The sequence below is a fragment of the Mesoplodon mirus genome (assembly GCF_964341445.2).
Source record: "Mesoplodon mirus genome assembly, chromosome: 13".
Lineage (NCBI taxonomy): Eukaryota > Metazoa > Chordata > Mammalia > Artiodactyla > Ziphiidae > Mesoplodon > Mesoplodon mirus.
The window spans coordinates 5,983,677-5,997,078 of NC_138989.1; the positions used below are offsets into that span (position 1 = coordinate 5,983,677).

General features: G+C 59.9%; 1 protein-coding gene across 28 annotated transcripts in view; it reads left to right on the forward strand.

Moving 5' to 3' along the window:
- The window catches only part of NCOR2 (nuclear receptor corepressor 2), a 224,761-nt gene that overhangs the window by 163,213 nt on the left and 48,146 nt on the right, over positions 1-13,402 (forward strand). For all 28 annotated transcript variants that reach the window (XM_082641462.1, XM_082641487.1, XM_082641489.1 and 25 more), the window contains 2 exons: positions 4,203-4,345; positions 12,002-12,149. In XM_082641462.1, the coding sequence (XP_082497588.1) occupies positions 4,203-4,345; positions 12,002-12,149 (291 nt within the window). The remainder of the gene's footprint in view (positions 1-4,202; positions 4,346-12,001; positions 12,150-13,402) is intronic.

A 13,402-nucleotide genomic window follows, 5' to 3' on the forward strand; every position in this document is an offset into this window, starting at 1 on the left:
CAGGGGTATCGGGGTGCTTCAGAGACCCGTGGCCTGTCGTTCCTTGGGTTTCTTGGGCAGGATGGAAAGGCTGAGGGCTGAAGGGACAAGCAGGTCAGTGACCCCGGAGTTGGAGAAATCGGTCGTGACCTGGATCTTGCTCCAAAGTTCAACTCAGTTAACTTTCAACCTCCTGGGAGCTGCCTGGGGCGTCCACAGCAGGTGTTTGTATGGGGCGCGGGCTGACCCAGTCGTCACGGGTATCTCAGAGAGGGAAGGAAGAGGCCGCCGCCGTTGTCCCAAGACCCTCGGGGAGCAGAGAGCCCTCTGACGGGCTCCAAACCCTTCCCCCCTTCCTCAGGGGTGGGAGGTCTCATTTGCACTTGGAAGAGTCCCCTCGCATCCTAAGCTTCCTCCTAGAGTGCCAGGCTACTCCGCCTTCCAGCCCATCCAGACCTCCAGAGTCCCCCACGGAGGGCCTGGCCACCATGGCAGCGTCAGGCCCGGAGGGGGGCAGGCCCCAGGTGGAACCAGCGCAGGGGACTGACGGCGGAAGAAGCTGTTTGCTCCCGCTGCCGGGGCGGAGAAGCTCTGTTTTTCTGAACCCTCATCTGTTCTTACCGCTGCTGACGCCGCCACCGCCGCGGATGGGGAGAGAGGGAGGGGGAAGCCAGTGCCAAGTTGGCCCGCCCCTTCCGAACCTGGGCTTCTGCCACACTCCCCCGCCCCTCCCGCGAGCCTCCGTCTGGAGGTCACATTCAGCCCTGACGCGTCTCGCTGGGTCAGGCAGCAGGAAGATCGGACGAGCCCTGGCGCGTAGCGACGCTGCCGGGCGCTGCTGCCCGAGAGGCCCTGGGGTCTTTGGATTCTGCCCCGCGGGGGCGTCGGGGGTCCGGGGGCTGAGCGCCCGCGCTGGGCACATTGGTGCCCAGAGGAGCCGCTGACACTGTGCTCCCTGGTGACGCCTGGCACGGCCGACACCTTCCCGCCCGCCCGCCCGCATCGGCGAAGGGCACCTCGCACGCCCGCAGCTGCGGGGGGGGGGGGACGGCTCAGGGGTGGCAGCGCCGGAGGAGCCCTGGGCCACCACGGCGCGCAGCACGGAGCCGCTTCCCCGCCCTCCTCGGAGCCAGCCTCCGCCTGCCGCCCTCCCACCGCCCGGCCCCTCCCTCCCTCCCTCCCTCGCGCCGTTGGACGAGAAGGATGTGAGGCCGAGCTGAGCCGCCAGCAGACGCCAGCCAGAAGCCTTGCGGAGCCGGCACCGGGGCCGCCCAGCCTCCCGCCTCCCAGCCCGCTGCTCCCAGCTCCGATCCCTGGAGCATCCTCCAAGCCGTATGTTTCCGGAAAACTTGGCGGAGGGGGAGACGCAGATGAGAGGATGTGAGTGAGTGGCTCCGGGGAGGGGACTGGGATGGGGGGGGACTTTGGGCCACGGTGACAGGGACCCCAGGGCGGCAGACTCAGGAGTGCTATACCCGTGGGATCCCCCCCCCGACTTTCTACTGGTGCCCCTTCCCCTGCCTCTCTGGCTGTCGGGCTGGGGCTCTCCCGGAAGGAGGTCTGTGCTTGGGGCGGATCTTGGGGGTCTTGGTTGGCACATGCTCAGAGGTGCTCTCTCCAGGTAGAGGGGTGTCGACGGGGGTGGGTGGGAGGGGGCTTTCAGCTGGGTCTGGTCCATGTGGTCTCCGAGGCATGGCGGGGTCTAAAGTGCATCTCCCTGTGCCTGGCACCCTCAGTCTGGGGTGCCAGGACCAGAACCAGAACCAGAAGGAAGCTCATGCCCATCCACCCCCACCCCAGGGACCCTAGCCAGCAGTGCTAGGGCATTCAGCCCAGCCCTTCACGCAGCAGTTAAAGAAACTGAGGCCCAGAGAGCAGAGGGGATGGCGGAGACCACACAGCATGTTCTTGGCAGGGCTTCTGGACAGCTCGGTCCAGCACTCCTTCGAGAGCAGCTTTCGGGAAGGGCCGGGTGACCCCTCCACCCAAGCTCCTGCTTCTGCCACCAGTGGAGTTAAGTAGGACCCCAACCCCCAAGCCAGCTCCAAGCTCCCTCCTTATTTATGTGTTGAGTCTGTAAATGTCAACCTCGCTGAGGTTCGTTCGTCCCCCCACCTCCGGGCCCTCGTCCCCCCCCCCCATACCTACCCCTTAGCAGGCCCAGATGGGAGACCCGCCCTCTCCCTCCCGGGGTTCCGGCCCAACGTGTTTGCCTGGGCTCTCTTGGCCCTGGCTGGGGAAATATAAATAAACGCGTCCCCGTCGTCCTCCGCCAGGTCCTGTGGAAGTGGCAGCTGCTGCGGGCGCAGGCGGAGGGAAAGGTCAGGGGGCTGGGTTACACTTGATCCCGCGCCCCAGCCCTCCCCTCCGTGCCTGTCCTTGAGGAACCCTGAGGAGCTGCCCTGGGGCCATGTGGCCCCGTGGCCTCCGCAGGGGAGCAGGTGGCCTGTCAGTCTAGCACCCCACTCCCCGGGCCCAGAGGCGGGAGAGCAGACAACCTGGGTCCCACGTCCACTCGGCCCCTTGGCGCACCCCGTAAGCTTGTGAGTTCCTCTGATGCCTGGAGCCTCGGTTTCCCCCATCCTGGGGATGGGAAAACAGCCGTGGCCTCCACAGCAAGGAGAAGAGGGAACCAGGTCTTTGCAGGGCTTTGCAAACTCCAGGTTGCTCGGCCGTGTGGCCTGGTGGTTTGTTGAAACTCCAGGTTGCTCGGCCGTGTGGCCTGGTGGTTTGTTGAAACTCCAGGTTGCTCGGCCGTGTGGCCTGGTGGTTTGTTGAAACTCCAGGTTGCTCGGCCGTGTGGCCTGGTGGTTCGTTGATGTTGTTTTTGCTGCTGTTTTATTTCTGTGCGAGTCTTGTATGTAGCAAGCCGCCGGCACATGTTTGAATGGATGGATGGATGGATGGATGGATGGATGGATGGATGAATGAAAGAAAGAAAATACCGACACACAGACTGTCCGCCCCTTACGCTCCCACACCCCTGAAAAATATCAGCCGTAGCCCTCCCTGCTTGCAGCTTGATTTGATTCAAGGAAAACAGCCTCAAACTTCTTTATGGGAAATCTTTCGCTAGTCCTTATGAGTCTAGCTCTGGGGCTCAGAGGCTGCTGTGTTCCCAGCACCGTGACTCAGGCTTCATGCCTGCTGCCCTCTGGGGGCCCAGTCCTGCCCCGCAGTCCCCGGAGGCCGGAGCCTCCCATCTGCCCCTCCTGCAGCCGTCAGGAAGGGGGCAGGCCCTACCTGCTCGGGCTGACCTGGCCACACAAGGTGCGCTGCCTGGAGATGCAGAGGCGCTGGCCTGTGCGAGGCGTGTGCTGGGAGCACTGCGGGCAGACGGGCTGAGACTTGGGGCTGGCTTCCAGGGGGGCTGGGGGAACGACGTTTCTACAGAGCCTGGTGTCTATGGCATTGAGAGCGGAATAGGGCTCGGAGGTGCAGCTCTGGCCTGAGTTTGTGGGGATGGAGGGAACTTTCTCTTCCCTAGGTGAATTTGGGATGGGGTCTACCAATTCCTGGGCGTTTCTCCCCACATCAGGAGTCTGTGAGGCTGTGTGAGAAGCTCATGGAGATGGGGGGGTTGTGATTTGGGGAGGCAAGTCCACTCCCAGACCCTGAACCACGCCTGGTGGGCCCCGAGTCCAGGGTGGGCCTTTAGACGTCCACGGGGAGCTCTGGGTTCTGGGTGTGCCCCAGTTAACCTGGGCGCTGAGGATCCTGGGCCAGCTCACCCCAAGCCGGACTCCACCCTCCCACCCCTGCTCACACGTTCCTTCCTTTCTCTGGCTTGGTGCGGCCGGAAAACAGCCCGTCTCCCGAGGCCTCGTCTGCAGCTGCGAGCGAGTGTCAGTGCTGGGTCAAGACAGCCAGGGGAGGAGGAGAGGTGGGGCCCCGGGCGGGGTCTGCGCCCCAGACCTCAGCCCTCAGTCCCCGGAACCCTTGACAGTGGCCTCAGCAGGGGTACACCCAGGGCTGCACCCACCTGCCCCTCCAGTTCCAGGCTGTCCCATGCAGCCCGGGGAGCCCAGGCCTCCCACACCCTTCTGGTGTCCCCCACCCCAGCCATCTCTTTCCAGAAACCTTGGACCCGTGCAGTGAGCCTGAGCCCCGGGATCAGGGCTGCTTTCGCCCAGGGCTCTGTCTGCCCTCCAGGCTGTGGGTATAGGCCCCTGCTGCCTGTCCAGCCCCCTGCCACCCCTCACCTGCCGCCCTCCCCCGCACAGGCCTCCTGGAACACGGCCGGAACTGGTCGGCCATCGCCCGGATGGTGGGCTCCAAGACGGTGTCCCAGTGTAAGAACTTCTACTTCAACTACAAGAAGAGGCAGAACCTGGATGAGATCCTGCAGCAGCACAAGCTGAAGATGGTGAGTCTCCCCACTGCCCCCGCCACTGCCCCCGCCACTGCCCTGGGCATCCCAGCCAGACCTGTGGGCCAGACCTGTGGGCCAGACCTGTGGGCCAGACCTGCGGGCCAGACCTGGGGCCAGACCTGCGGCCCGGGAGCCCTGGGTGGGGAGGGGTCTGACGCCAGCTCCTTTGCCGAGGTCTCAGCCCATCGAGGTTCCCGCTCCGTGGTCCCCCGGAAATGCTGCAGGGGTGGATCCCTGCCGTAAGCATCCCTCCTGGGTACTGCGATGCGCAGGCCCACCTCTGCCTCCCCGCCTCCACCCCCCAGCACTCCTCGGTCAGACACCTCTGAGGGCCCGTAGTGCCTCTGAGGGCTCAGGGCAGGGAGGAAGGAGCTCGGTGGGCCAGGCACTGACTCCCCAGGGACTCAGGGCTGTCAGCGCATTGGCAGAGGAACCCTAAGTCAGCATCTCCCGCACTCCATTTGAACTCACAGTCTTACGGCCACCCCGGGGGAGGAATGGACAGGTCAGGGAGCAGCCGGCCCAGCCCTGGCCTCCAGGGGACTGAGAAGAGGCACGGACCGTCCCTCCTCCAGGAGCACAGAAGGAGCAGGCTCGCCTCGCTGAGCCCGTAAATGGTCTCCACGGAGAGGCCGCTTCCTCTGCAGCTGTTACTGGGAAGCGAGGGCCATTTGGGGGTGGCTTGTTTTCTTTCCTTTTCCTTTCCTTTCTCTTCCCCTTTCCTTTCCTTTCCTTTTCTTTTCCTTTTCCCTCCCTCCTCCCTCCTTCCTTCCCTCCTTCCTTCTGTCTCTCTCTCTCCCTCCCTCCCTCCCTCCCTCCATCCCCCTCCCTTCCCCCTTTTGGGCACACCTGTGACATGCCAAGCATTGTTACCATTTCAGACCTGGGGAAACTGAGGCTTAGCCAGGCTCATAAACAGCTGACTTGGAGTTTGAACCCACAATTACATGACCTGAGGATGCATGCTTTTAATCGGCGGGCTGCATATTTCCTTGTAGATACGAAGGTACAAGAGGGGGACGCACACACAGCTCTCCACCCTCCCCGTTCCCCCTGACTGGGCTGCTTGTGCTGGGTTTAAAGTATGTGCACCCTGGCCTGGGAGGCTGAGTTGCTCCGCCATGGAGCCCGCCTTGCTCCAGAGAGGACGAGCAGGCTGCTGAGGTCACACAGCATGGCGGGCGGACCAGGGACAGGATCACCCTCTTTGAACGCTCCCTGAGCATGTGCAGAATTTAAGGACATCCCTCCCCAGTTCCCCACCCCCACCCCAAGCATTCTAGGCCAGAGGGGGACGCTGTGCCACGGCCCTGTGGTCAGCGCTGAGGCTCACCCTCAGGTTTCCCTGGGTCAGGCCCCTGCCTGTGCCCGTTCCCCGTCGTGTCTGGTTAGGCTGTGCCTCCTGCCCCATCCCCGCCTGCTGTGTGGTCGGCTCCCGGTGCGCCTGGGGCTTCAGGCAGGGCGCCCTGAAACACAGGGAGCTCTGCTTTTTTCTAGATTTTCAGGACTCTGGTTTGGGCAGGGTGGAAGACTCAGTGAGGGCCGAGGCCAAGGAGCACCTGTCCGTAACACTTGCTAAGGTCCCGTAGCTCAGAGAGGATCCAGCTCTGTGATGGTGGTGCTTGGATGGGGGCAGGATGTCGGCCTCTACACACCAACTCGGGATTAACTGGGCTGGGAGTGTGGCCCTGAGCATCGCCCCAGGGACAGAGGGGTCTTCCTGCTTCGTCCCCTCTCCCTCTGACCTGTCCTCCCCGCCTCTCCCCTCCCCCCACTCCCTGCTCAGCCCAGCCCAGCCCAGCCGGTGCCCACACACCAGCCCGCTTCGCCCAGGCTGTTGGGTTACAGGTATCTCCTCTCACAGCCTGCTGGCCCCCACCTCACTTTCCAGGTTTCCTTGGGGCACGGCCCTGCCGCGCCCCCTGGGGGCCCCAAAACTTGAGAGGGTGGGTTGGGGAAACAGAGATTCCAGCCAGGTGGATGGTGCAGCTTGGGCTGCAGGGCGAAAGTGGAGTCAAGCGCCAGCTTCATGACTTGGCACCTGTGTGACCTCGGGCAGCGGCTTTACCCCGTGAGCCTCAGTTTCCTCATCTGTAAAGTGGGAGAATGATAGGCTTTACCCTGAGAGCTCAGGTGAAGAGCGAATGAGTTACCACTTGTAAAGGACTGAGTGCCTGCCAGAGGGGGGCGCTGCATGGGGGTCAGCTGCTCTAACTACTGGTCGTAGTATCAGTGTCATTATTCTTTTATTTTAAAGCCACGGACCCCATTTTCTCCTCAGGGGCCTTCAAGGTGCTCTCCTGAATAACGTGTGCAGGAACAGCCAGGGTGGGGACTGTGGGCCCAAGACACCCAGGTTCAAATCCAGATTCTGCCACTTCCTAGCTGTGTGACCTTGGGCAAGTGGCTTGTCCTCTCTGTGCCTCAGTTTCCCCACTTCTGAAATGGGGATAATTCCCACCTCAAAGAGCTGTTGTGGGAATGATTCGAGGGAATGGGTATGAAGTGCTTAGAACTGGGCCTGGCACATCGCCAGCGCTACTAAGAGAGAGAGCCGTAGTGGCATCATTGGTAGCAGAGGCGGTGGCATCAGTAGTCATGTGCCCATGGCCGCCAGATGCCTGGCAGCTGGGGTGCCGTGCCTCCCTCGGTTGTTAACTGGGTGTGGAGTATGTCTGCTCCTGGATTGCCTGAGCAATTGATTCGTCGATTGATTGATGCATTCACTCACTCACTCAAAGAGGCAGCCGAGCAGGATGGTGTGGAGTAGGGCTGTGGGCTGGAGGGTTCACACCCCAGCTCTGTCGCCTCCTGGCTGTTGCCCGCAGGTTCGTGGCCTCAGCACTCAGCCTCAGCTGCCTCCTCTGTAAAAGGAGGTAAGACCCAGACCCACTCGTAGGGTTGCTGTGGGCAGCAGAGGCTTTCGTATTTGTAAAGGGCCAGCCCTGGCCCTCGATCTGTGCTCAATAAGTGTTGGGCATCATCTCATCACACACTCAGCAAGCCTTTATTGAGCGCCTACTGTATGCCAGGGAAGCAATGGCAGGTGCCCTGGGTATACGTGTGGGTGGGGTTTCCTGCTGGGCAGAGGAGCTGGGTCTTTCTTTAATGGACGGTGGGAGCCACTGAAGGTTTGTGAGCTGAGGGGCAACCCAGCGGGGGCCGGGCTCGGGTTAGATTGTGTGGTCTGAGTGAAATGTAGCCAAAGCTGATAGAGACGGTCGCCCTCCTTGTCCCCAGACTCTGAACATGCTGGTGGCTGGCAGCATCGCTGGTGGGCCGAGGAGGAGGCGTGAACAGCAGGGGGACCCTGAGGCCCAGGTTGGGCCCCTCCCCCAGACCCCTGAGGTCGCCCCATTGACCCCGTCCTCAGGTGAAGATGCTGAGGACAGGAGGGAGACACCACAGAGGGAGTTTGAACCCAAGTCTGTGGGAGCCCCTGGCTTCCCTTCCTGGACCCATTACCTGTATTACTGGACGTGGCTCCCACAGAACTCAGCAGAGGCTGGTCCTGCTGGGAAGCAGGGGACCAGAAGGTGGGGGCCGATGGGCCGTGTTCTGAGGCCAACAAACAGGGGAGCCTTGCTTGTCACTTGTGGACGAGAAAGGGCTGTTGGGGAGAGTGGGACGGGTTCTCGTTCCCTGCTGACAGCGAAGGAGTGGACTTAGGTTGAAGGCTGCGGAGAAAGCTCAGTGAGGGATGGGGGGCCCAGCAGCCTGGGTCCATCCGTCCTTACAGTGGCCACCCATGGTGCCTGGCTGAGTTCCCTGTCACTGGAGAATGCAAGCAGTCCTCACAAGATGCTGTCCCACACCCTCCAGACCCCAGGAGGGAGACAGGTCCTGGTGATTCCTGCTGGCCGGGCCCCGTCTGGAGCTCAGGAAGACACGTCACCCTCGGCCAGTGGAGGAAGCAGTGGGGGAAGCAGAGGGTCAGCGGGTGTCCCCTCCTGCCTTGCACCAGGCCTGGCCCGAGCGTGGCTATGGGCGACGTCAGCAGGAAGCAGGATCGGGTGGGCAGGCGGAGCGTGTCCCAGCGTTATGTAACGTTTGGCACCAGTGGCTTCTCCAAGGTTTTCCCTCCCCCTCCTAATGACCGAAGGTTACCCTTTTCTCCCATCTGTGAATCCAGGCTCTCGGGCTCAGCTTCCGTGTTTCTCTGTCTCTGTCCATCTCAGCCCAGGCCCCACCTTGCCTTGTTTTCCTCTGTCGCCTCTTCCATCTGAGGCTGCACAGACCTGCAGAGAGAGGTGGTCAGACAGGGAGGTACTTGAACCTGACCTGCATTGAAGTGTGGGTTTCTTGACCCATGAGCTGTGTGATCTTGGCCAAGTGTCTTTGCCTCTCTGGGCCAGCATCTTTGTCTATCAGGTTCATGCATCTAAATTAGTAGTTACAGAGTGTCTCTTCTGTGCCAGGCACTGTTCCTGGTGTGCTGGGAATACAGCTGAGAACAGACAAAGATGCCTGCCCTTGAGTTAATTCTAGTTCTAGAGACAAATTAACTCACAGATAATTTCAGATTGTGGTCTGAAGATAGATGAGGGATAGTAGTAGAAAGTGATTGATGGAGAACGAGATTAGCTGATTTTGAAGGGTAATCAGGGAGGACCTCACTGAGGAGGTGATGTATGAGCAAAGCCCCGATGGAGGTGGGTACATGAGTCATGTGGGTGTCTGGGAGAAGGCTGTCCAGCCAGAGAAATGACGAGTGCAAAGGCCCTGTGGCCGGGGCATTGTAAGCCCATTTGCACAAGAAGGGCAGTGTGTTTGTAACAGACCAAGGAGGGTGAGCAAGTCAGAGAGCTGGGCGGGGTCCAGATCTAGATCACACTGGACTGTATGGAGCGGGGAAGACTTGGGTTTTATATCAAGAGGTTCTGGGAGCGTCTGGAGAGTTCGAGGTAGGGAGTGGCATGCTCTGATTCGCAGAGGAGATGTGCAGATCCAGTGAATTAATAAGTAAAGAATGCTTGGCACATAGTAGGTGCTTAACAGACATCAGCTGTAATTACCAATACTACTATCGCCAGCGTCTCCTGTTCCATACACATGTCCCAGTCTTGAGGTTCAGAGCCACGTGTGGAAGGGTTTGGTATGATTCCTGGGACACTAAGTCCCAGCCTCTGAAACCCAGAGCTTGGGGGGATTCTGGTGTTGACATCATACTCACCCCACGTGGCCTGAGGTGGCCTGGGCTGCTGGCTCGGAGAGACCTCAGGTTCCCAGCAGGACGTGCATCCCAGCCAGGCCCATAGGAGCCCCCGTTCCCTGCGAGGCTCCGAGCATGCCCCCCACCCCCCTGGGCAGCCAGTCGCCTGCCTCACCCAGCTCCAGCACTCAAGTGAGTCCTTGTCTGCTAAAAATAGATCGGGGAAGAAGAGGGACCCCTCAGCTGCACCCACAAACCCACAGGCCACACACCTTTCTCACGCCCCCGCGAGCTCCAGCCGGGGGCCCTCTGGGAGAAGCTCGGGGTCCGGGACCGGGGTGCGCCAGCCCCCAGAGGCAGGCGGGTGGTGGAGCTGGGCGTTCCCACAGTGGTCCCGTGGACATGCGGCAGGGTGGGGCCGTGGCCCTGGCCGAGTGCTGGTGACGGAAACCGTGACTAACGGGCAGACAGACATTTCCCTCTTCCTCCCCGAATTCTGAGCGGCTGCACTCCAAGGTCCCCCGTTTGCTCAGGAAGAAGGCAGGACAGGAAGTGATCCCACTCCCAGGCAGGGGCTGGGGCTTGGGGACCCCTGAGGCTTGCTCCCAGCCCTGCGTGCTGAGGGGCCAGGCTGGGCAGGGCCGGCTGGCGCCTGGAGGTGATGGAGCATCTGCCCGAGAGTGGGCTGTGCTGTGTTTTCACTCACGTACGGTGATGGTGGCTTTCTCCTGGGGGCCGGGGGATTGGCGGAGGGGAGGTGCGTTAGTTTCCTGTTTCCTGTAACAAGGCACCACAGGCTGGTACAGAAACCTATCCTCTTGCAATCCTGGAGGCTAAAAGTCTGAAATCAAGGTTTCGGAAGGGCTACGCTCCTTCCGAAGGCTCCAGGGGAGGCTCCTGCCCTGCGCTCCCAGCTCCTGGGGGTGGCCTGCAATCCTTGACGTTCCTTGGCTTGGGGATGCATCCCTCCCCTGGGTGCCTCTGTGTCCAGATTTCCCTCTTCTTCTAAGGACACCAGTCATTTTGGATTTAGGGTCCACCCTCATCTGATATGAACTCATCTTAATTACATCTACAAGGAGCTCATTTCTATGAAAGGTCACATCCTGAGGTTCGGGTGGACGTGAACTCTGGGAGGAACCGAGTCAGCCCAGCGTGAGGGGCTTCTCTGGGAGCTGCTGGCATGTCTGGGAGTGTTTAGGTTCCATCTCCTTCCTCAGGGACCCCAAAGGGCTCAGGCTGCGACCCCTCCCGTCACACCAGCTGTACTGGGGTGGGTCTCCTCTTAGGGACCAGTCCACTCCCCTGGGAGCCCCTGGTCACCTCGGACCCCCAGCACACTCTGCCTCCACATATACCCCGGCTCTGCCGACCGTGTGTTGAAGCCCTGGACGCTGCCCATGCAGCCACTCAGTAAGCCAATCAACACTCTCTGGCTGGCTCAGCATGGGGGTAAAGAGACACCCTTCTGGAACACCCGGCCCAGTGCGGTGCAAACACGGGAGCTGTCAAGGAGGAGTGCTGATGAGCTGGGGGTGGGCGCCTGGCCCCCTGCGTGGGGAGCAGGGCCTCTGGGGACTGGGGGAGGCGTGGAGGGAAGTGCGGGGCTGCTCAGTGGAGGCCTTCTTTCTGTTCCTTGAACCACCCAGCTGGTGCCACCTCTGGGCCTCTGTACTTGCAGTTCCTTCCATCTGGACCACTCATCCAGAGCCTTGCCTGGCCAGCTTCTTCTCTCGACTCAAACCTCAGCTCAGATGTCATCTCCTTGGAGAAGCCTTTTCCTTGCCCCGCCCTTGCACTCTCACCCCACCCTGTCTCTCCCCCTCAGCAGCCATGCCCCCACCTCTGAGTCGTCTTTTTAATTGATGTGTTGATTGCTCATCTCCCCGACTAGGTGGCCTGTGGGGCAGGGACCCTGTCTACCTCATTCGTCGTGTATTCTCAGCCCCTGGGGCAGTACCTGGCACACAAGAGGTGCCCTGTAAAGACTGGTAGGGTGAAATGACGTGCTGCCCAAGCTAGCCTGTCCCCCGGGGCTCAGCTGGGGACAGATGAGGCTGCAAGGAAAAGCTTCATTCATTCATTCTCTCCAGTGTACTGACCGTGCCTGGCAGTGTGTCCTCCAGAGGCTGTGGTCACTGCTCTGGCTAGGACAGCTGGCAGGGCTGGAGCAATCATGGGGAGCCTCCAGGCAGAGGCAGTCCTTCCTCATCTGTTCCGGAAGGATGTCTGGGCAACCTATAGGCCAGGTTGCGCCCCAGGTGTATCTGGGGCATGGTGGAAGAATGAAGCTCTGGATAAAAATAACCACTGGCATGTCTGGCCGTGCAGTTGGGCACAAGGGGGGAAGGGTTTGGTATGATTCAAACCAACTCAAGACCACGTGGCTGGGATCACTGTCCCTTGCAGCTGTGGCAGGCCTCCGGCACCGGGAGTCCCCGGGCTGACAGCCCAGGCCCTTGCCCTGGCCCTCACCCACTGCTATCCCTGTGCCCTAGGAGAAGGAGAGGAACGCACGGAGGAAGAAGAAGAAAGCGCCGGCTGCTGCCAGTGAGGAGGCTGCCTTCCCACCCGTGGTGGAGGATGAGGAGATGGAGGCGTCAGGCGTGAGCGGGAACGAAGAGGAGATGGCGGAGGAGGCAGAAGGTGAGGGTGGGCAGTGGGAGCTGACCTCTCCCAGAAATGCCTGGGTCCTACCGAGAAGGAGCCTGGACTGCCCCAAGAGGAGGGCATGATGGTGATGGTGATGGTGATGGTGGTGGTGATGATGATGATGGTGGTGATGATGGTGGTGATGGTGATGATGATGGTGATGGTGATGGTGGTGATGGTGATGATGGTGATGATGATGGTGATGGTGATGATGATGGTGATGGTGATGTGATGGTGATGGTGATGATGGTGATGGTGATGATGATGGTGATGGTGATGATAATGGTGGTGATGGTGATGGTGATGATGATGGTGGTGATGATGGTGGTGATGATGATGGTGGTGATGGTGATGGTGATGATGGTGGTGGTGATGATGATGGTGGTGATGGTGATGGTGATGTGATGATGGTGATGATGATGGTGGTGGTGGTGATGATGGTGGTGATGATGGTGGTGATGGTGATGGTGATGATGGTGGTGGTGATGATGGTGATGATGATGGTGATGGTGATGATGGTGGTGATGGTGATGGTGATGATGATGATGGTGATGATGATGATGGTGATGATCATGGTGATGGTGGTGATGGTGATGATGATGGTGGTGGTGATGATGGTGGTGATGATGATGGTGATGATGATGGTGATGGTGATGATGGTGGTGATGGTGATGGTGATGATGATGATGGTGATGATGATGATGGTGATGATCATGGTGATGGTGGTGATGGTGATGATGATGGTGGTGGTGATGATGATGGTGGTGATGATGGTGATGGTGATGATGGTGATGATGGTGGTGATGGTGGTGATGATGGTGATGATGGTGATGATGGTGATGATGGTGATGATGATGGTGGTGATGGTGATGATGATGATGATGGTGATGATGATGGTGATGATGATGGTGGTGATGGTGATGGTGATGGTGGTGATGATGATGGTGGTGATGGTGATGATGGTGGTGATGGTGATGATTGTGACAGTGATAGTGATGATGATGATGGTGATGATGGTGATGATGATGGTGATGATGATGATGATGATGGTGATGATGATGGTGGTGATGGTGATGGTGATGATGGTGATGGTGATGATGATGGAGATGATGATGGTGATGGTGATGATGGTGATGGTGGTGGTGATGGTGATGATGATGGTGAAAATGATGTTGATAATGATGGTGACAGTGGCGACAATAATGATGGTAATCGGCATCTCTGCGCCCACAGGACACTTGTCCATT